The 22,053-nt window shown below is 46.3% G+C and overlaps 2 protein-coding genes across 2 annotated transcripts in view; one reads left to right on the top strand and one right to left on the bottom strand.

Annotated features, from left to right (window-relative positions):
* The first annotated feature begins 1,062 nt into the window (after window positions 1-1,062).
* HIPK4 (homeodomain interacting protein kinase 4) lies at window positions 1,063-2,562 on the top strand. Its single transcript, XM_069754476.1, has one exon. It carries the CDS (start codon window positions 1,063-1,065, stop codon window positions 2,560-2,562), a length of 1,500 nt encoding a protein of 499 aa, XP_069610577.1.
* Window positions 2,563-5,896: 3,334 nt separating this feature from the next.
* PLD3 (phospholipase D family member 3) overlaps window positions 5,897-22,053 on the bottom strand; it is a 28,283-nt gene continuing 12,126 nt past the window's right edge. Inside the window, exons 9-13 of the mRNA XM_069746767.1 lie at window positions 21,541-21,741; window positions 21,302-21,441; window positions 19,205-19,370; window positions 9,658-9,757; window positions 5,897-7,123 (exon numbers count right to left, since the gene is read on the bottom strand). Coding sequence (XP_069602868.1) covers window positions 6,930-7,123; window positions 9,658-9,757; window positions 19,205-19,370; window positions 21,302-21,441; window positions 21,541-21,741 — 801 coding nt within the window. The 3' untranslated portion in view covers window positions 5,897-6,929. The remainder of the gene's footprint in view (window positions 7,124-9,657; window positions 9,758-19,204; window positions 19,371-21,301; window positions 21,442-21,540; window positions 21,742-22,053) is intronic.

Below are 22,053 nucleotides of genomic sequence, written 5' to 3'. Positions count from 1 at the left end.
TAGGCTTATATAAAGTTATGGTGATGGTTTAGGAGGGTTTCAGGTGCTGACAGGTCTCATTTAAGGCCTACTTGGACACACAAGTTTCCTTGTGCTTTGGAGCGTACAGCCAATTTTCTCAGCTGGCAATCTTCTCTGCAACTTCCTCTGGTTTCTACAATCTGTTTGTACTTACAGGCTCAGACCTGCAACTAACCCTTCATCTGCTGTAAGCATAACAAACTCCTCTCACTGGAGACTGTTCACATTATCATCACTACTGTAACAGAGCATCTTCTCCATACATACCGTAAGTTTGCCTGCTCATCTCTGTTGAAGCGCATAGCCATTGTTTGCTTATTAACACTTTGTCTGCTGATTGCATTACAAACTTGCCTCTGACTAGCTCACATTACAGACGCTGATGTTGTTCCTGGACTGACTATAGATCTTCAGTTCCTTTGTTTGTCTTCACCCCTGGCTCTGTCTTCTGGTGTGTTCTGATCTTCTCTGTTCAATGTGCCATCTGTCATTTCCATATCCTTGTGCCATCGGCTTCATTTCGTGTGTTCACCTTCACCTGCAGCTTAGTGAATCCGCCTCACCGGGTGAGCCCCGTCAATGGAGCCACTCAGCAATACTAGTCATGACCTCTGGTTCTAGGTGGTGCTATTGCTGGAGGAAAGCAGTCATGTTTATGCATTTTTTCAACCTCGGGCTTAATTACATAACTAAGCCAATGATCAAATAAGTGGCTACAATGAGTATCTCCACATGTCTGTGCATTACATGGAATCAACATTGACCAATGGGAATTGTGTAAGGCTTCTTTTCTCCTGTGGTGGTACTGCAGGGAGTTTAGACATTTGTTGCCATTTTTCTCTACAGCCTAAAACTGATCAGCTACTAAGCATTAGTTCCATCATGGTATCTACCAGTGTTCACCATAAAGCCCAGCCATCTGCCTACACCTACGGAACTCCTCCGATTATGACACGGAAGAGTTCTAAAGACAGTTATTGGACTCAGAATCGCAGTTGGCATTTCCTCCTGAGACAGAGAGTTAGTAAAGTGAAATCCGTCATGACTATCCTTCAGTCAACAACTGACTACTATCAAGTCATCGAGGAGCTTGGTAGAGGGACGTTTGGAAAAGTAGTGAAGGCTCGAAAAATAGAAACGGGACAATTAGTGGCCATCAAAATGATCCACAATGATCAAATAAGAAGCCCCGTGATCAAGAACGAGATCAAGCTGCTTAGTTTCATCAGGCAGTCTGCTCTAGATGAAGCTCATCTTGTACGTTTCTTTGAACATTTCCACATCCGAGATACGTTTTACATGGTCTTTGAGCTTCTACAGAAGAACCTTTACGAATACCAGAAGGAGATCAGGTTTGCTGCAATTCCTTTAAGACACATAAGAACCATCACCACTCAAGTTTTAGAAGCTCTGTCCAAGTTGAAAGAGCTCTCTATTATCCATGCTGATCTAAAACCGGAGAACATAGTGTTGGTTGATCAAGTAAGATGTCCATTTAGAATTAAAGTGATTGATTTTGGTTCGGCCAGCATCTTAAGTGAGATTAAACATGTGAAGGAACCTTACATCCAATCACGCTTCTACAGAGCTCCAGAAATTCTTCTTGGTCTGCCTTTCTGCGAGAAGTTAGATATGTGGTCTCTCGGCTGTATTATTGCGGAGCTCCACTTTGGTTATCCACTTTACCCTGGAAATAATGAGTACGACCAGATCAGATACATATGCCAGACGCAAGGGTTGCCAGACGATTATTTATTGAATGTAGCAAGTAAAGCCCTCTTCTTCTTTAAGCAAAATGTAGACACCAAAGGAAAAATCCTATGGAGGATCAAAACTGAAGAAGAATACCAACTGGCAACCAAAGTGAAACCTCTGGAAAGAAGGAAATGCATCTTGAATTCTCTAGACCAAATTGAGAGTTTGTATACGACTATGTTCCATTACCCAGTGTTAGAAGTCTTGGCCGAACGTTATGACCATAAGAATATGGTGGATCTTATGAAGAGGATGCTGTCCTGGGACTCGAAAAGAAGGATAAACCCTACTATCGCCATCAAGCATCCTTTCATTTCTCTCCAACATTTGAAGATACACCATAAGAACACAAAATACTACCAAATGTCAAAGCAGTGTCAAGATAAGGCCACAAAACCAGAGCAAACTCCAGGAGACCACCAAGGTTTGCAATTGCCCAATTATTTCCAAAGTCAGATAAAAGACTCTACTGATGGAGAGGAGCTTGAAAAGATGATTGAGCGTATGAATTGTCTGCACTTTGATAAGTCTCCTGAAGAAGCTCCAGCCCATAAGGAGGCAGCAGGCCATGCAGACCTTCCTCATGACATACATGATCCACCATGTCATATCAAACCCCTTCACCCAGAGTCAAGACAGGAGATTGTGGTCACTCAGTTAGATAATTATCACATGCCAAAAACCACGTTCAAGGCTCTTCATTTATCTCCAAGCAATTCCAACATAGAAGAACAAAGAACCTCAGAGAAACTAGAGGCGAGTGCAACATGTAGATTAGCTCATTAGGAGTGATATTGTCTCTAATCTTACCTTCGCTTTTTGAAAAATCCTGTTTTATGATGGGAAAGGGATTGGTCTTAAGGGCATGTAGTTGGGGCGGATACTCATTATTACCATTACGTTCCATTATATTTTTACACAGTTTGGCCTTTACAGGATCTTTGGTTGTCTTCACATTCAAGTTTTATGTGGTCTATTGCCAGAAGTCAGCTGAGAGAAGCTTAGAAAGAGTGCTCCTTATCAGACCATCATGGCAAGCTCACTGCTGGATTTTCAGTGAACTCATTCTGCAGCCATCAATAGCATGGCTATAGAAGGCTAATGGTTCAAAGTTTTCAATAAAACTGTAAAAATGATTTTTAGCCCAACTACATGCATTTGAATAAAAAATAAATAACAATTTTCCCAAAGGAGGAGAATCTGGTTTTTGATTTAGATAGCTGCGAATCGATTCTTTTGCCAATTTTTTTGATTGTTTGCCGAACGTGACCAGCAGGAAGGGTCGACATTACAACGAGTGTCAGCACAAAATGACAGTTCAAACCAATCACAGGTGCTCGGTGCATCCTTGGTGTTTTCGTGGATTTCAGGGCACCTTTGCCCTTAGTCTGGCTGCTAAAAAGCCACAACTGTCAATCAAGGAAGAGCGGGGCAGAGACAGATGAAAAACAAGTAGGTGGGAAGGTGCACTGAACTGCTCGGGCACGCCAAGGGAGTAGCAGGCTGCTGTGCTTGATCAGTCGTTTTGTGCTGATAAGTGATCCATGCAGAGCTTAGCATTATTTTCCAGGGTGGAAGCTGTAAATGTGATCATCGAATATCAGTGTTTGGGCGCAGAGATAGACGGTCGTATAAAATCGGAACCGAATGAGACAGCTGCATTGAAATATATGAAGCGGCCACACTCGGGTGAGGAGAGCCGCCAGCCAGTCCGAGCATTGCGCTCCAATCTCGGTCTGAATTATATGGCAAGAAACAGAAAGATGATCGGCACATAGCTTCACTATAGCGCAATTGGAGATTCGCTTAAACGATCTGTTTCAGAAGGACAGATGAGGTCTCCCTTGCTGTGAGCTGCGGGTGGTGCTATGCAATTGTCAGAGTTTTGTACAAGACCATATAATGAGAAGAAAAATGATGCAGCACTCACCCTTGCGCTTCTTCCAAGTGTGCTCTTTATTCAGCAAAACATACTATGCATAGTATGAACCGGCATACGCAGTGATCTGTGAGGGAGCGGGAGTGAGGAGAGACCGGACGACAGCTGTTTCGCGCTACGGCGCTTCTACAGGTCCATGGACCTGTAGAAGCGCCGTAGCGCGAAACAGCTGTCGTCCGGTCTCTCCTCACTCCCGCTCCCTCACAGATCACTGCGTATGCCGGTTCATACTATGCATAGTATGTTTTGCTGAATAAAGAGCACACTTGGAAGAAGCGCAAGGGTGAGTGCTGCATCATTTTTCTTCTCATTATATGAATTATATGGCGCCTTTAGGGGATGGAGTATGACCAAAGCTATGAATGGTTCCCAAAATTATACTTACCTGATCTTGCTATTAATTTATAGAGAGAAACTAAACAACACGGCACAGCAACTCTCATTACCAGAGAATGGGATAACAAGGGCAAGTGGAAGACTGGCGAAGAAAAGTATGGAGACTTCTCTAGGAAAGAGAGCGTATGGCACTACAGGTCACGAAGGGCCTGTGCTACAGATATCTGCCACTGAGCAAACCAGATGACTATACAGGGGCCCAGCCCGGAGCTCTGCAGATAAATAAATCCTTATTATTTCAACTTACAGAGTTACGCAGTGATTTACTCCTTGTTTTTTTTTTTTTATAGCTACTGAATAAGGTACATGAGCTGGGTGACAACTCTAGGGTGCTCTCCGACAGCAGACATATTGGTTGTCAGTCTTCTCTGGCTGCACATCAAAAAGGGCCTTTTCTATTGTAGTGGGTGTATATATATATATATATATATATATATATATATATATATATATATATATATATATATATATATATATATATATATATACATATATACATATATACATACACACACACTTACCGTATATACCGTATATAATATATATATATAATTTTTTTTTCTTTCAGAATCTTGCATTTAAAAAAAGAAAAAAAAAAAAGTCTGTAATGTTATTTTTCCACCCATAGATCTGTTTGACTGCTTGCTTTTTGCTCATAGAGCTGATGATTTTATGGATGCCATTTTAGGATACTTAAGCCATTTTGCTTTTTATTGCATTGTTTTAGAGATGTAATGTGTCCAAAAATGGCCATTTAGGCATTTTTCTTTTTTGTGGTTAAAACATACGATATAAATAATTTTTATCTTAATACTGTATATCAGGCATTTTTGGACACAAAAGATACCAGATATGCTTCTTTTATATTTCTTGAAGGAGGGAACAATTGAATTTTTTTAGGAGGTGTGAAAATGAATGACGATTGCGGACAGAAGCTCAGTGTTTACCTTTTAGGTAATAAAATTGCCCTAACATATGTAAAAAAAAAACCAAAATACAAAACACTATTCCCATATCACAGCCTTCGAGGGAACTTACAGTTTTCTCCAAATAGAGAGAGAGAGAGACGTCCAGTTCGGCAGTTTGAATGGACATAGTATGCAGGATACGTACAGCCGTGGATATATCCCATCCATAGAGTCGGCAGCTGAAACCTCCAAGGAGATGAGTTGCTCTTTTTTGGCATCATCTGCAGCTGCTGACGGGGGAAGGTGGCATTATTACATGGCACACAGTTCTATGAATATATGAAAGAGGGGCAATCGGCTCACATGTCCGGGTGCACAGCAAAATAGTCCACTAATAGCAACAGTCAACAATCGCCGGCACTCACATCTTCTGAAAATAATCACTTTATTCATCCAGTAGTATAGAAAGGTATGAAAACTGTTGTACACAACAGCACAAAAAATAAAAAGGCAGAAAAGAAATATCTGCTGCGCTCCCAGGAAACATGTTTCAGACCTGCATGCTCCTTTTGTCAAGCCTTGTGTAGGTCTGAAACATGTTGCCTGGGAGCGCCGCAGATATTTCTTTTCTGCCTTTTTTTCTTTTTGCCCCAAACATTTTTTTTATGCGTTTTTATACTACTGGATCAATAAAGTGATTATTTTAAGAAGATGTGAGTGCTGGCTATCATGTGGACTGTAGTTATAGGAATAGTTGAGCTAAGCCATCCATAGTTTGCAGTAACCCTCCTCTCGGACATCCATATACACTTTTAGGCCAACTCATCTAAGGGCGTCATGATTAAAGATGGCCAAATATTACAAATAATAAAAGATCTTACAAAGTCATCTGTACTTTATTTTTGTATTGATGTAAATTTGACACTCAAACAACCCAGCTCGGTCATAACACACATTAACTTTGTTCCCATACCATCAAATTGATTATTTTTCTTCACCATAAAAAAGCCGTATTTCCATATAAAGTTCAGATGTCTCCAGTAGGATGGAGGTATATTTGTTCTTGTAGAGCAGCTGCAGCACATCATAATACTGTCACACTTAAAAGGGATGGTCCAAGCCAAGCCGAAAGAGGTCAACTGGAGAAATAATGCTAAAATAACAAAAAAGATTTACTCAAATTCCATTCTAGTGCCGATTCCCACCAGTGCACTGCTTACATATACTGGCTTTAGCGGCACACGGCTTTCTGCTTAAAGGGGATGTCCACTTTTGGAGACTATTTTATTTTTTATTTAATTCATGTATTTGGGGCTAAAAATAATTAAAAATTTTCCATGAAAAATGTTATACTGTTTTGCTTTTACAGGGTCTTCGTTTCCCTGCATATTCAACTTTCTTGGGGTTGGTGGCTACAAAATCAGTTGAGAGGAGCTCAGAACAAGAGAGTTAAAGGAGTTAGACCATCAGAACGAACTCACCGATGGATTCTCAGTTAGCAATAGACAGTGCAACAGAGGTTATAGATGGCAAACAGGGCAAATTTTATATTGAAAGTCAATTGCAAAAATGATTTTTAGCCCTAGTTATATGATTTAAGAAAAAAAAAAAAATTTCCTACTTAAAAGGTGGATAACCCCCTTTAACTTTGATAGCCCTTTTTGCACAAGAAGGTGCTGAGCTTGCAGTGGTAACAGTAAAAGATCACGGAAAATTCCTCAGAAAAGTGCTTCAGTGGTCAAAGTTTCTATGCCAAGGATGATAACGGAAGACAGGCGTAATCTTTGTTCATCTGTGGGCAGAATACTGGAGTTCTCACTTTGACCTAAAAGTTTGGAAGCGCTTTACTACCAATCGCTTTTTTTTTTTTCTTCACCACAAGGTCAGTGGTCCCTGCAGTGGTGCAGTCCTCAGAAGATGCACTTTTCTTTGTAGGATGTCAGGGAGTGAATGACATGGCTGTAATTGGAGTCCCAGTCTCTCAAGAACACGGCTTCCAGCTGTTTCTGCATGGTGTTTGTGGCGTTCACAGTACAGGTCTGATTTACTACGAGTGCGGATCCTGCCGTGCGGATGAAATAATCTCCAGCCCAGTTGGAGGTACCTGGGGAGATACAAAGCCTCCATCAGTAATGGGGTAAGCAGACAGGTCAAGACATCTGAACATTACTGATCCACGTCTTATGGATCACTAAAAGTAATCTATTCCTGCAGTGATTAAAAAAAAGATCAGATCTGAATTAGGCCTGTTTCACACGTCAGTGACTCCTGTACATGTAGTGACAGTTTTCTCACGTACCGGAGACACGGACACACAAAATGAATGGGTCTATGCACGTCAGTGTATTTTGACGGACCATGTGTCCGTGTGCAAAACACAGATATGTCCGTTTTTACCCGGACACATGGCCCGCCAAATGTCCCGCACACGTGCACACAGTGTCAGCCTCCTAGCGTAGTGACAGCAGCATACACCCCATGGTTACCTGTGTCCCCCAATGTAGGCTCCAAGAAAGATTTTAAGGTGAATACCAAAAATCCTTCTTTTGTTTGTATATAATTATTAGTATAAACTGGGCATGCTCTAATCTGGACAAAGGCCACTGTGAAGGGAGCAGGAGGAGGGGGAGCTAGGACGTCGCCTACTGTAAATGTTGGATCCTGTGTTATCTAATACATATATAGATGTGTTCGCTTTCATTGTAATTCTGTCTCTGATGATAATGAGACTGTAGAAAATTCACCATTACAGAACAGGAAGTAGGAGTCTATTATTTGTGGCCAGTATGAAAATTGCAAGATATTTTCTTTAGTGTTTTTTTTTTCCCATAAAGACAGATAGCCAAAATGAAAGGAAATTAATATTTTTTTTTTTTTTTCACAAAATACATTCAAGATAAAAACCTGATTTATAGAACAGTTCACTTTCTGATAACAGATTCCCTTTAATACAGGATGAGCTGCACGTATGGCCTCTCTGCTATTTTATTACAGCAGAAAAAAAAAGAAAAAAAAAAAAAAGTATACAGATAGTCTGCTGGACTTACAGGAGACTCTGCAAATGTAATGTGAAAGTGGCCCCATACTGGAAACCTCTTTTAAAGCCAATAACACACATGAAATATTTGGTAGATGTTTGGCCAACATTACAATAACCATGCACGTGTGTATCAGTGAGCATGCATGTATATCTCAATTTAAAGGGGTTGTCCACTACTCCAAACTCCTTCTGAATCCGTTTCCCATTAGTAAAATTATAACACTTATACTCGCCTCGGTGCCAGCGCTGGCTCTCCCGGGGCTTGCGTGACATGGTTATTATGTCACACAATCCCTACGGCTAATCAGCACTGGCTTCATTCTCTCACTTCCTGCGGACCATACCGACACCAACAACAACTTTGAATATAAGTGTTAATATTCTGAGGGGAAACAAATGGATTCAGAAGGGGTTTTCAGAGTAGTGGACCACTTCTTTAATGAGGGTAGAAAGCTGCTGCAAGACACACGTGGCAGCAACTTTTGTCCTATAGGAAGAAAGGATTGGACATACTGAAGTCAAACATGTCCTTTTGGCATATGGTGGATCGGTAGTATCAGCATACACTTTTTCTTTGACTCCATAGGAAAGTGGTGTGCTGTGCTTTACTTTGGAGAAGTACACATTAAAACATGGCAGATTTGTTGCACATTCTACCTGCAGATTTATAGAAGACACAAAAGAGAATAGTAAAACCAAAAACACTCAGTTTGAAAAAATGTTGCAGTAATCCGCAAGTGCTAGTAAAAGATGTAAAAAACAGGGTATTTGGTTGATACGTTTTTTGCAAAAAATGTATACTAAGCTGCTCTACCAATCTTCACGGTATACCCTTATCAGAGCAGTCCTAACTAATGTATGCAATCCCTATCTGATGTATTTAAAAACCTGATCATCTGTATATAACCTGTGTGAACAGGGTTCAGAGAGGAAAAATCCATGTGTGCATACAGGGTAGAACAGCTTTTGTGCAGATAGCCCAAGAGGAGTGGTGGAACTCCCCAGTCTTGTAGACACAAGAGAACAATTATGGAAACAGGAACACATGGGCTACTTGCACAGTGAACAAGTCTGTATGATCATGTTCACACACCACCAAGAAACCTGAAACCTGAAACCAAGAAAAGCTGTTCTACCCTGTATGCACACATGGATTTTTCCTCTCTGAACCCTGTTCACACAGGTTATATACAGATGATCAGGTTTTTAAATACATTAGATAGGGATTGCATACATTAGTTAGGACTGCTCTGATAAGGGTATACCGTGAAGATTGGTAGAGCAGCTTAGTATACATTTTTTGCAAAAAACGTATCAACCAAATACCCTGTTTTTTACATCTTTTACTAGCACTTGCGGATTACTGCAACATTTTTTCAAACTGAGTGTTTTTGGTTTTACTATTCTCTTTTGTGTCTTCAGGTTTCTTGGTGGTGTGTGAACATGATCATACAGACTTGTTCACTGTGCAAGTAGCCCATGTGTTCCTGTTTCTGCAGATTTATAGGTAGAAACTGCAGCAAAGGAAAAGCGTGGTGAAGATTTACAAGTTGCAGCATCCCCGTTCTCTTGTGGAAACACCACGGCCATGGACTTACCGATGTAGGCCACTCGGTCTGTCACCATATACTTGTTGTGGTTTACACGAGCAAAGGGGATCGACTTCTGCTCTGGAGATACTGGAACGATGAAGATTTTCTGAACAGAAAATGGTAAAAAGAAAAACCACAGGATAAGTAAATCACTCACTTCTAGTTATAACATACATATGTAGTGAAGGTTACGGGAAGTAAAATTAATCTGCCAACATCAAATGCTTATGAGGGTCTTCCAACTGTTCACCCCAATAGATGCAGCTCAAAATAAAAGGACCCTTTAGTTCTCTGGGAGATAAGCTGCTGCCAGAGGCGAGAGCCTGCAGTCCCTACTGAAAACTTGTGAATGCTCTTCAGACACAAATATTCAGGAGTTTAAGGCTATGTGCACACGATGCGGATTTTGCTGCGCATCCGCAGCATTTCCGCAGCAGTTTCCCATGAGTTTACATTACAATGTAAACCTATGGGAAACCGAAAATGCTGTGCCCAGCTGCGGAAAAAAACGTGCGGAAACGCAGCGGTTTACATTCCGCAGCAAGTCACTTCTTTCTGCGGATTCCACAGCTACTCCAATAGAAAACAGCAGGTGTAAAACTGCAGTGAAATCCGCACAAAAACCACGGTAAATCCGCAATAAATCTGCAGCAAAAATGCAGCGTTTTTGCCCTGCAGATTTATCAAATCCGCTGCGGAAAAAACAGGATTTTTGGTTGCTTACCGTAAAATCTGTTTCTTGAAGCCTCCATTGGGGGACACAGGAACCATGGGTGTATGCTGCTGCTACTAGGAGGCTGACACTATGCAAACAAAAAAGTTAGCTCCTCCTCTGCAGTGTACACCCCACCGACTGGCATTATACTCTTCAGTTAGTGAGAAAGCAGTAGGAGATAATGAAACAAGGTTGAAAAACCATAACCACAAACTTGAGAACTGTAACGTGAGAACAGTCATAGAACAGATAACAACAGAAAACATTGGGAGGGAGCTGTGTCCCCCAATGGAGGCTTCAAGAAACAGATTTTACGGTAAGCAACCAAAAATCCTGTTTTCTTTATCGCCTCTCATTGGGGGACACAGGAACCATGGGACGTCCCAAAGCAGTCCCAAGGGCGGGAAAAACAGACTTCCATCAGGTCAGAGGACTCACCACTGCCGCCTGCAGGATCCTTCTGCCTAGGCTGGCGTCCGCCGAAGCGTAGGTATGGACCTTGTAAAATTTGGCGAACGTGTGGATGGAAGACCAAGTTGCCGCTTTGCAAAGCTGTAGGGCGGGAGCCCTGTGGTGCACCGCCCAGAAGGCGCCGACTGCCCGGGTAGAGTGAGCCTTAATCCCAGGAGGGGGCACTCTGTTCTTGACCCGGTAAGCCTCCAAAATTGCCATTCTGATCCATCGAGCAATAGTCGCTTTAGAAGCCGGCTGGCCTCTGCGCGTGCCATCAGGAATGACGAAAAAAGAATCCGTCTTCCGGAAAGAGGATGTTCTATCCAGATAAATCCTCACTGCCCTGACGAGGTCTAGCTTGTTCAACGATCGCTCCAGAGGATGAGAATACTGGCCACAGGGGATAAGAGCGCGGTGGCCTAAAAGGGGCCCCGCGCTGAGACAGAAGGAATACCGGCCGTGCCACTGGAAAATACAGGCGATGACCGGGTAAGAAAGTCGACAGGGAGCCCCTAACAAGAACCCCCCTATCAAAGATCTGGGATGGGAAGGGAGAGAATACTCACCTAAAAACATCCCACGCCGGTACTAACCTTAAAAGGGGGTGAGACGTCCAGGGGCTAATGGACGTCCTCGTCTCCGCCGACCGACAGGCTCTGGTGGGCGAGTGGGTGGGGGACGGAACCAGGACCGGACTTCTGAGCACGCTTCTGTGCTAGGATCTTGGTCCTGGAGAAGGATCTATGAGGATACGGGGTGGCAGTACACGCCGTACTCATAGTCCGCTTTGTGGGACTACAGGTGTGACTACTCACCCTGTATCCCTCCGAGGAAACCTGTAAAGGAAACGACGCACATTGAGGTAGATAAGGGTCTTGAAAGACCCGTGTCCACCTCCTACTGACACTAAGCTAAAACTGAAGAGTATAATGCCAGTCGGTGGGGTGTACACTGCAGAGGAGGAGCTAACTTTTTTATTTGCATAGTGTCAGCCTCCTAGTGGCAGCAGCATACACCCATGGTTCCTGTGTCCCCCAATGCTTCCTCAAACTCAATGTGGACAAATCTGATCTCATCATCTTTCCTCCATCCCACAAAACAGGATTTTTGGTTGCTTACCGTAAAATCTGTTTCTCGGAGCCTTCATTGGGGGACACAGGAACCATGGCTGTATGCTGCTGCCACTAGGAGGCTGACACTATGCAAATAAAAAAGTTAGCTCCTCCTCTGCAGTGTACACCCTACTGACAGGAAGTAGGATATTCAGTTAGTGAGAAAGCAGTAGGAGAAGTAACGTGTAAAAGAGAAAGAATAATAATAATATAATAATAATAAACTTTATCTACATAGCGCCAACAAATTCCACGGCGCTCCATAGATTAACAGTTTCAAACACTCAAAGAGTGTTCAAACAACTCAAAAGTATACAGTAAACAGAGCTGTTCAACTTGGGAGGGTGCTGTGTCCCCCAATGAAGGCTCCGAGAAACAGATTTTACGGTAAGCAACCAAAAATCCTGTTTTCTCTATCGCCTTTCATTGGGGGACACAGGAACCATGGGACGTCCCAAAGCAGTCCCTGGGGTGGGAAAAACATACTTCCATCAGGTCCAAGGACTCACCACTGCCGCCTGCAGGATCCTTCTGCCCAGGCTGGAGTCTGCCGTAGTTCAGCGAAAACATGTGGATGGAAGACCAGGTTGCCGCTTTGCAAAGCTGTCGGCGAAAGCCCTGTGACGTAACGCACTGGAAGCGCCGACTGCCCGGGTAGAGTGAGCCTTTATCTCAGGAGGGGGCACTCTGTTCTTGACCCGGTAAGCTCCCAAAATTGCCGTTCTAATCGAGCGAGCAATAGTCGCCTTGGAAGCCGGCAGGCCTCTACGCACGCCATCAAGGATGGCGAACAGAGAATCCATCTTTCGGAAAGCGGCCGTGCTAGCCAGGGAGAAACTCACTGCCCTGACGAGGTCCAGCCTGTCAGCCTGTTCCACTATCGCTCCAGAGGATGATTCGGAGCTGGACAAAGGAAGGTAGAACGATGTCCTCGTTGAGGTGGAAAGATGAAAACCACCTCGTGAAATGAAGGAAGGCGGAGGCCTGGGACCACCTTGTCCTTGTGGAAAATCAAGAAAGGAGGTCGGCAAGAAATGGCCGCCAACTCAAAAACGCGGCGGATCGAAGCGATGGACCTGAGAAAAGCCACCTTCCGAGATAGAACTGACAGGGAAAAACTCCCTGAGAGGCTCAAAGGGGAAACCCCTAAGAACAACCAACACAACCTTTAAATCCCATGAATCCACAGAGGCCCTGTACGGAGGGACAGCGTGGGCTACTCCTTGAAGGAAGGTCTTAACCTGTGGCTGAGAAGATAATGTCTTCTTAAAGGGAAGAAGAGCGCAGGAACCTGGCCCTTTAGGGAATTGAGAGTGAAGCCCGAATCCAGTCCTGCCTGAAGGAAAACCAAATGGAAGGCAGGGAAAAGGACATAGGTGAAAAGCGGTTGGGCTTGCATGAACGAAAGTCTTCCGGGTACGATAGTAGAACCTGGAAGACAACGAAGGCTTCCTAGCCTGGATTGTAGTGTGACTCGACCGGGACGAAAGGCCAGACGCTCTTATAACTGTGGAGTCCACAGCCATGCCGTAAACTGAGCGACCGATAATTCGGGTGGCAGATCAGACCCTGGAGGCCAAAGCGTAGACGCCCACGCGGGAGGGTCGCGAGATCTGGAGACGAACCAAAGGAACCTTCCTGTTCCTTCGGGACGCAGAGAGGTCCACGTCCGGAGTCCCCCATCGAAGACAAATCTGATGGAAGACCTCCTGATGCAAGGACCATAACCCTGCCGCGAGACCCTCGCAGCTGCAGAAGTCGGCGGCCCAATTGTCCGTGCCGGGGATATGCACTGTGGATATCACCAGAACCATTGCCTCTGCCCAGAGGAGGATCTTGGATACCTCGGCCAAGGAGCTCCGAGTCCCCCCTTTATGACTGACATATGCCACCTCCATGGCATTGTAGACCCCTGAGAATCCTTCCCTAGTGACGAGGGAAGAGAAAGATGGCCCGAAGCTCGAGGATGTTGATCTGCGGAAGAGACTCCTGCGCCGACCAACGACCCCAAGCAGTCAGATGGCGAAACACAGCGCCCCAGCCAAGCAGGCTGGCGTCCGTCGTCACCACTTGCCAAAGAACTGGAAGGAAGGACATGCCCTGGGAGATGAGAGGTGACGTCAGCCACCAGCTGAGGGACCCTTGACTCGGGAAGAGAGTCGGATAGGACGATCCAGGGACAAGACAGCACTGTCCCACTGTGACAGAATGGCCTGCTAAAGAGGTTGAGAGTGAAATTGGGCAAAGGGGATTGCTTCGAACGTCACTACCATCCTGCCCAGAAACTTCATGGGCGATCAGAAGAAGGGAAGCCGAGGACCCTAAAGCAAGGGTACATCCCGATGAAGGATGGATCTCTTGTCCTCGGGAAGGAAGACTTTGGTCTGACGAGTGTCGAAGAGCATGCCCCGAAAAACGAGGCGCTGGGAAGCAACAAGACAGGATTTCTTCATGTTGACAAGCCACCCGAAGCGGACTAGGGTGTAGAGGACGATGGACAGGCTCTGGTGAGCCTGAGAAAAAGGGGGACGGAGCCTAGAAGAGGATGTCGCCGAGGTACAGAAAAAAATAATAAGCCTCTGACCATCAAGATGGCTATCAGCGCCGCCATGGTCTTCGTGCAAACCCTGGAAGCGGTTGCGAGAACGAACGGCAGGGTGAAGAACTGAAAATGGTCCTGGAGCACCACAAAGCACAGGAATCTGTGATGTCCCGGGAAAATCGAGACATGAAGGTAGGCGTCCTGAATTTCTATGGAACACAAAAGTTCTCGAACCTCCATGGAAGCAATTACTGAACGATGGGAATCCATCCTTAAGAGTCTCAGACAAACTCTCCAGTTCAGCAATTTGAGATCCAGAATGGGACGAAACTTGCCCTTTTTTTTTTTTTTTTTTTTTTTTTTTCTTCTTATTCTTTTCTTCTTTCAGTACCACAAAAGATTGGAATAGCAACCAGTGAACCGTTCTTTTTCTGGGACGGGAACTATTACTCCGGCTTTGAGGAGAGAAGCGGTGGCTGCGAAGAAGACCCGGAACTAGAACGGGGACTCTTGGGGTCGGGATCCGAAGAAACGATCCCTGAGTTGTGAAACGAACTCTATTTTGTATCCCGAGGATACAACTTCCCTGACCCATGCGTCCTCTGCTGAGGGGATCCAGACATCCCTGAAGAAGGGAAAACAGCCCATCCTGGGAAGTGGGCTGGCGTCTTGCTGTGAGTCATGCCGAGGTGGATCCTCCAGTCCTAGCCCTGGAGGATCTACCCTGGGAGCAGCGGGAGCGCCAGGAAGGCGTGTGGTCTAAAGGAAACAGTCTTCTACTCTTGACGTGCCTGTGGCCTCTGTTGCTGCGGGGAAAAGGAGTTTGACGCCACGAAGCGACGTAAAGGCCGAAAGGACCGAAATTGCCATCTAGGAAGGGGGCGACGAGGTGTAGACTTGTGCCCCCCGGTAGCGTCCTAATGATTTGGCCCAACTTAGAACCAAAGCGACGTGAACACTGAAAAAGGCAGGCTGGTAAGGGACTTTTTGAAGACAAATCCGCCTGTCAGGCCTTGAGCCAAAAGGACTGACGGATGGCAACGGCATTGCTGGACACCTGAGCCGCAAAAGACGCGGCATCCAGGGAAGCGGAGACCAAGTATTCACCCGCATGAGAAAACTGGTTGGCAAGCTCCGCCAGCTGTCCAGGAGGGCCCCGTCCAGAATGCTCCGACGGAGTTGTGTGACCTTTGGATATGGATAATGAAGCCCAAGTATAAGCAATGGCCGGGCAAAAATAGACGCAGCCGATTCGAAAGCTGAGCTCGCAAAGGATTCTATGACTCTATAGTTAGAATCTTTCAGAGATGCTCCGCCAGATAGCGGGAGGACCGTGTTGGAGGACAGAGTCCAATAAGCGGTGAGCTCCAGAGAAAAGGGATATAAAAAACGCCAAGGCGCTTTCCTCTCTGAAAGCGGCTGGTCGGATTCTCTTTTTCTCTCGTCAGGGCCTTCTCGAATTCAGGGTGAGAAGCGAAGACCTTGGAAGGTGGCTTCGACCGTCTAAACGAAACCGCCTGATCCGCGCGTTCCGTAGAGGGATCTTTGATGCCACGGGTCTGGTTGATTGCTCCAGTGAGGCTCTGAACCATATCCCTCATGTTAGCGATTTGGTCAGAATGCAGCTCCAAAACGTCCCTCTGAAGGTGCGTCCGAAAACGCCTCGCCTGACTCGGGAGAGGATCGGGAAGAAGCTGACCGCTGAAATGGGCCGTGAGGCGAGATGGAACGGGAAGAGGAGTCACAATGGCGCTCCGGTCTGGACCTCTTTAAGGCCTATCCTGGTAGGCTCAGACGGGGCTACCGTGACCCGCTGGCTACTGCGGAGGTCTGCCAGGACAATCTATCCAGAACGGACACCGGGGTCTGGGATACCCTGGTGAGATCCGCCACAGATTGAGACAGAGCGGAAGCCCACACTGGGATAGGGACCTCACTCTCTCGGGGCAGAGGGGGGGGGGGGGAGCCCAGAACGATGTGGGATCGCTGCAGTCCTGACAGGTGGGAGAGGACTGACCTAAGGGGAACCTGCCCTTACAGGAGAGCACAAAAGAAGCCTGACTAAAGCAGAGGAAGGGTATTGGTCTGCAGTGCAGAGCTACTCACGGAAGATGTCCTGTGGATAGCTTCGGCTGTAGGAGGAGGTCGGCAGGGAAGGCAGGTCCTGTAAGAAATCACCGCTGGGTCCACACGCCGGGAGTGGTGTAAGGCCCCGCACTCTGAAGTCCGCAGCATGAGCCAAGAAGCGCCGAAAGCAGCCGGCGCTGAAGCTGCATGATTGAGAGTACAAAGATGGCGCCGGCCGCAGTCTGTGCTGAGGCCAAGAGGAGTGGGCGGGGCTAAGCGCCGGAGAGGAGAGAGGGGAAGACGCGGGAGAAAAGCCCGCCGGAAAGAGGACGGGGGCGGAGCCATAACGCCGCACTAGGCCCCGACCGAAGCCGGGGCCTAAATTAGCTCCCGGTGGCCGTCGGGAATGGAAGCCGCGGCGTGGAGGCCCCGCAAGGCTAGTGCACCCGACGGAGAGAGCGGGGGCTAGAGTCACTGCGGCGCGGTCTGTGCCTAGGCCAGGGAGTGGCTGGGGCAAAGCGCCGGAGAGAAGGGGGAAAACGCGGGAGAAAGACCCGCCGGAAAGAGGATGGGGGCGGGGCCGAAACGCCGCACTAGGCCCCGACAGAAGCCGGGGCCTAAATTAGCCCCCGGTGGCCGGCGGAAAAGGTCCAGGCCCCGACCGAAGCCGGGCCTGGATTAGAGCCTGGTGACCGCTGTGGGGGAGAGACGCCGTGGAAACCTTACAAGGCCCCGGCGCTACCGCCGCAATGAACCCCTTCTCTGGTGGACCCATGTGCCGCACAAGGGAAGCTGAAGAGAGATCCAGGGTGAGCTAAGAGCCCTGGACCCCAAACTGTGGGACACAGTGACTTCCCCATAAAACAACCCCTGAGCCCCACTCTTAGATTGCTAGACAGGGGAGAAAATACTCACCTTTCTTCATCTGTATACTTACCCTTGAATGATCTGGGATGGTATGGGGAAAATACTCACCTCAAACCTCCCACGCCGGTACTAACCTGAAGAGGAATGAGACGTCCAGGAGCTGATGGACGTCCTCGTCTCCGCAACCGACAGGCTCTGGTGGGCGAGTGGGTGGGGGACGGAGCCAGGACCGGACTTCTGAGCACGCTTGTGTGCTAGGATCTTGGTCCTGGAGAGGGATCTATGAGGATACGGGGTGGCAGTACACGCCGTACTCATAGTCCGTATTGTGGGACTACAGGTGTGACTGTTCACCCTGTATCCCTCCGGAAAACCTGAAAAGAAAATGACGTACATTGAGGTAGATAAGGGTCTAATGAAAGACCCGTGTCCACCTCCTACTGACACTAAGCTAAACTGAATATCCTACTTCCTGTCGGTAGGGTGTACACTGCAGAGGAGGAGCTAACTTTTTTATTTGCATAGTGTCAGCCTCCTAGTGGCAGCAGCATACACCCATGGTTCCTGTGTCCCCCAATGAAAGGCGATAGAGAAATCTTCCTTACTTGACCTATCTATCGCAGTCAATGACATCATGCTTTCCCCTGTACCCGAAGTCCGCTGCCTCGGAGTAACCTTCGACTCTGCCCTGTCCTTCAAACCACACATCCAAGCTCTTTCCACCTCCTGTCGCCTCCAGCTCAAAAATATCTCCAGGATCCGTCCTTTCCTCAACCCCCAATCTACTAAAATGCTTGTGCACGCCCTCATCATTTCCCGCCTTGACTACTGCATCATCCTTTTCTGTGGCCTCCCTGCTAACACCCTTGCACCTCTCCAGTCCATCCTTAACTCTGCTGCCCGACTAATCCATCTCTCTCCTCGCTACTCCTCCGCTTCCCCCCTCTGCAAATCTCTTCACTGGCTCCCATTCCCTCAGCGTATCCAGTTCAAATTGCTAATACTGACCTACAAAGCCATCCATAACCTGTCTCCTCCATATATCTCTGAACTAATCTCCCTATATCTTCCCTCACGTAATCTCCGGTCCTCCCAAGACCTCCTTCTCTCCTCCACACTTATTCGCTCCTCATCCAATCGCCTCCAAGACTTCTCCCGAATATCCCCCATCCTCTGGAACTCTCTGCCCCAACACGTCCGACTATCAACCACAGTCGGATCCTTCAGACGGAACCTGAAATCCCATCTCTTCAGGAAAGCCTACAGCCTGCACTGACACCGCTGCTGCCTCACCAACACCGGAGCTACCGCCTCACCAACACCGGAGCTACCGCCTCACCAACACCGGAGCTACCGCCTCACCAACACCGGAGCTACCGCCTCACCAACACCGGAGCTACCGCCTCACCAACACCGGAGCTACCGCCTCACCAACACCGGAGCTCCTGCAACCCTCAACCTACTGTCTCCTTCCCCATAATCCTGTAGAATGTAAGCCCGCAAGGGCAGGGTCCTCGCCCCTCTGTATCAGTCTGTCATTGTTAGTTTGTTTACTGTATGTGATATTTGTAACTTGTATGTAACCCATTCTCATGTACAGCACCATGGAATCAATGGTGCTATATAAATAAATAATAATAATAATAATAATAATAATAATGAGAGGCGATAAAGAAATCCGCAGAGGACTATTCTACGTGTGCATATTGCCGGGCCGACAAGTCCGCTTACCCTGGGACCCTTTGCAGGATAATATTTAAACAAAAAACATGAATAGAAGGCGATCAGCAGACATACCACTTCTATGTTATAGTGGGACTTGTTATTCTGCAGAGCGTCAAGCGAGTTCAGGAAGGGGAACATATTTGGTTTAGAATTTGCCCAGCAGCTGATTAACAGACGGACGGTCACGTGTCTCTCGTAAACGGCTTTTCTCAGATGATTATCAATGACGGGCCAGTACCTTAAAGAATCAGGAAGGAAGAGACGAAGTAACGCAAACGGAAAAGAGGTCATGAGAGTGAAAGGGACTAAGCAGAAAGAATACACTTCTTACACTGACAAGAAATACATGAAGAAAACTTGTCTCGCTTCTGCAAACTGAGACCACAGCTTTGTGGTGGTCAGCCTCCCAAATCAGAGGCATAAATAGATATCTACTGTATTTTCTGGCATATAAGACTACTTTTTAACTCTTGAAAATCTTCTCAAAAGTCGGGTATCGTCTTATACGCCAGGTGTCGTCTTATAGGGCAGGTGCGGAGTAATCTGCGGTCGCCGCATATTGTGGGGGGAGCGACCCCAATGACGAGGTGAGGGGGCGCCTCACCTGGAAGGTGTAAGTGAAGCAGAGGCAGAGAAGGAGATAATAGGATACAAGGGCGAGCCAGATGAGTGAAGGAGGAGTGTTTTTCTAGGCACAGCATCGCTCTCTCTCTTTTTTGCATACCCCTGGCATCGCGGATGCTGACAGTTTGCTTCACTTACACCTTCCTGGTGAGGCGCTCCCTCACCTCGTCATCGGGACCACTCCCCCCCACTATATACTTCGACCGCAGATTGCTCCGCACCCACCCTATAAGACGACACCCGGCATATAAGACAACCCCTGACTTTTGAGAAGATTTTATATTTTAACTGGAAAAGTTGGGGGTCGTCTTATACGCCCAGTCGTCTTATACGCCGGAAAATACGGTAATAAAAATAATATATATTATATATAAAATGTTATTTTTACACAAATATCTATATATCTTTTTTTTTACTTCTCTCTGAGTTTCAACAGTTTGTAAAAAAAAAAAAAATAATAATATATTGAATATAATAGTGTTTTTATACACACACACATACAGTATTATATTTAATATATTATTTTATTTTTTACAAATAGTGTTGGAAATTGAGAGAAATAAAAAAGTTTTCCCCATACTGACAAAGCTATATGGAAAGCCATTGTACCCCCTACTTTGAAAGCAAAAAAAAAAAAAAAAAATCACATGACCCAGGTCCAACGTTCACTTAGGGACTCGGTGGCAGCCAGACCAGGGCAGTGTGGACCTCCTCAGCGCCTCTTGCAATGGTTAGTACCCTGCCATGACATGGCATCATTTGAGACCTGGCCTCGCGTCATAACATCTCAGGCCCCTAGTAAATTGTCCAGGATGCAGACATTCAAGTGCAGCCAAGGCAATTCACACTGGGAGTACTGAAAAGAACGGGGGTCCTGGGTAGTGTGCATCTATTTTCATCATCTCTAGCCCTTATTGGCCACGGTTCTCCTATCGGAGTCTGTGACCAAGGTTGGGTTCTTTTTGACTTTTACACTTTGGAACCAAACAAAAGAAGTTATGTCTAAAATGGATCCATAGCATAACTTATGCCAACAGAAGTAGAACCACGCATTGATTATTAGGGGGTCCGTCTGGGTTTTGTCACGTGTCAGCTTTTATGAGCAGAAAACACTGTTCTGCATGATGCACTTTTTCTTCCATTCCAAAAAAGGACACATACCAGAACCCCGATAGACCCCCTAATAGTCAATGGTGTGCCCCATTCTCCACTTGATTACGCGTACATTAGTTATGAAATTGATCCGTTTTCAAACATTTATTCCATCCATTTCTAGAATGGAACAAACAAACAGAATTGGTGAACGCATGTGTGACCGCAGCAGCCTCATTTCTTCAGTCTCTGGGCTGTGCCGCAGATACATAAGATTTTCATGCGATCACTTCCCAAAGACTCTAGGAATGGCAGCTGGGCATACTGCGCTATGCTCTACCTACAAATGTTCAATATAACACTACAGATTGGTAGCCATGATCAGTAACATCACAGCCAGGGCAATTTTACATCTCTTTCAGGTCTTTTATTCCATGCATCCTTTTCTATTACCTCCGTGGTTTAGAAAACTCTTCAGTGGGTGTATAATCCATGACTGAGATATACACAAACTTCTTGGCGTCATCTATTATGCTCAGGATGGAGTCTATATCGTCCGTTCTCCCCTTCGCAGACAGCGGCGGGGGTGAGCTCTAGTGAACAGTTAAGAAAAAGTGAATGTCGCAGTTCGTCCTGCCATTATCGGACGCTTGGTCGTGTGGACTGCAAGTGACAAGTAATGCTGCACTTACAGACAGGTACACGTGGGACTCGGTGCTGTTTAGGGACACTTCCATGGGAGTCTCCTTGTTGTAAATAGTGGAAAACGTGTCTGGCCATGGAGAAGGAATAGTAGCGTTTGCTTCGCCAAGTACCCAATAAGCCTCAAAGATTTTTTCTAAATCTTGAGCAAGACAAGTGCAGTTGTAGACGGTGCTCCCCAATTCTTTAACCTGTCAGTGAAAGTTATTAATAAGGTATAATTAATTAAAAGTCAGCCAAAATCTCTCCACGCGCAATGAATAAAAGTTGGCTGACCCAGAATCGGCTGATAATCTTATGTGCATGTCATAAGGAGAAGATCAGGCGTGATCTGATCATTGGAGCGCACTTACCCAGGTAAAATAGTCACCACTTTATTAGGACTTTGTACAAAAAGCAGGGAAGGGAGTGGATAAAGATCGGACGACGGCCGTTTCGTGCAGAGTGGCACTTCAACGGGTCCCGTTGAAGTGCCACTCTGCACGAAACGGCCGTCGTCCGAT

The sequence above is a fragment of the Ranitomeya imitator genome, chromosome 2 (genome assembly GCF_032444005.1).
Source record: "Ranitomeya imitator isolate aRanImi1 chromosome 2, aRanImi1.pri, whole genome shotgun sequence".
Taxonomy (NCBI): domain Eukaryota; kingdom Metazoa; phylum Chordata; class Amphibia; order Anura; family Dendrobatidae; genus Ranitomeya; species Ranitomeya imitator.
This window is presented reverse-complemented; position numbering and strand designations above follow the sequence as displayed.

Coding starts and splice junctions, on each gene's coding strand:
- HIPK4 (XM_069754476.1), top strand. CDS start 1,063: ATGACTATCCTTCAGTCAACAACTGACTACTATCAAGTCATCGAGGAG.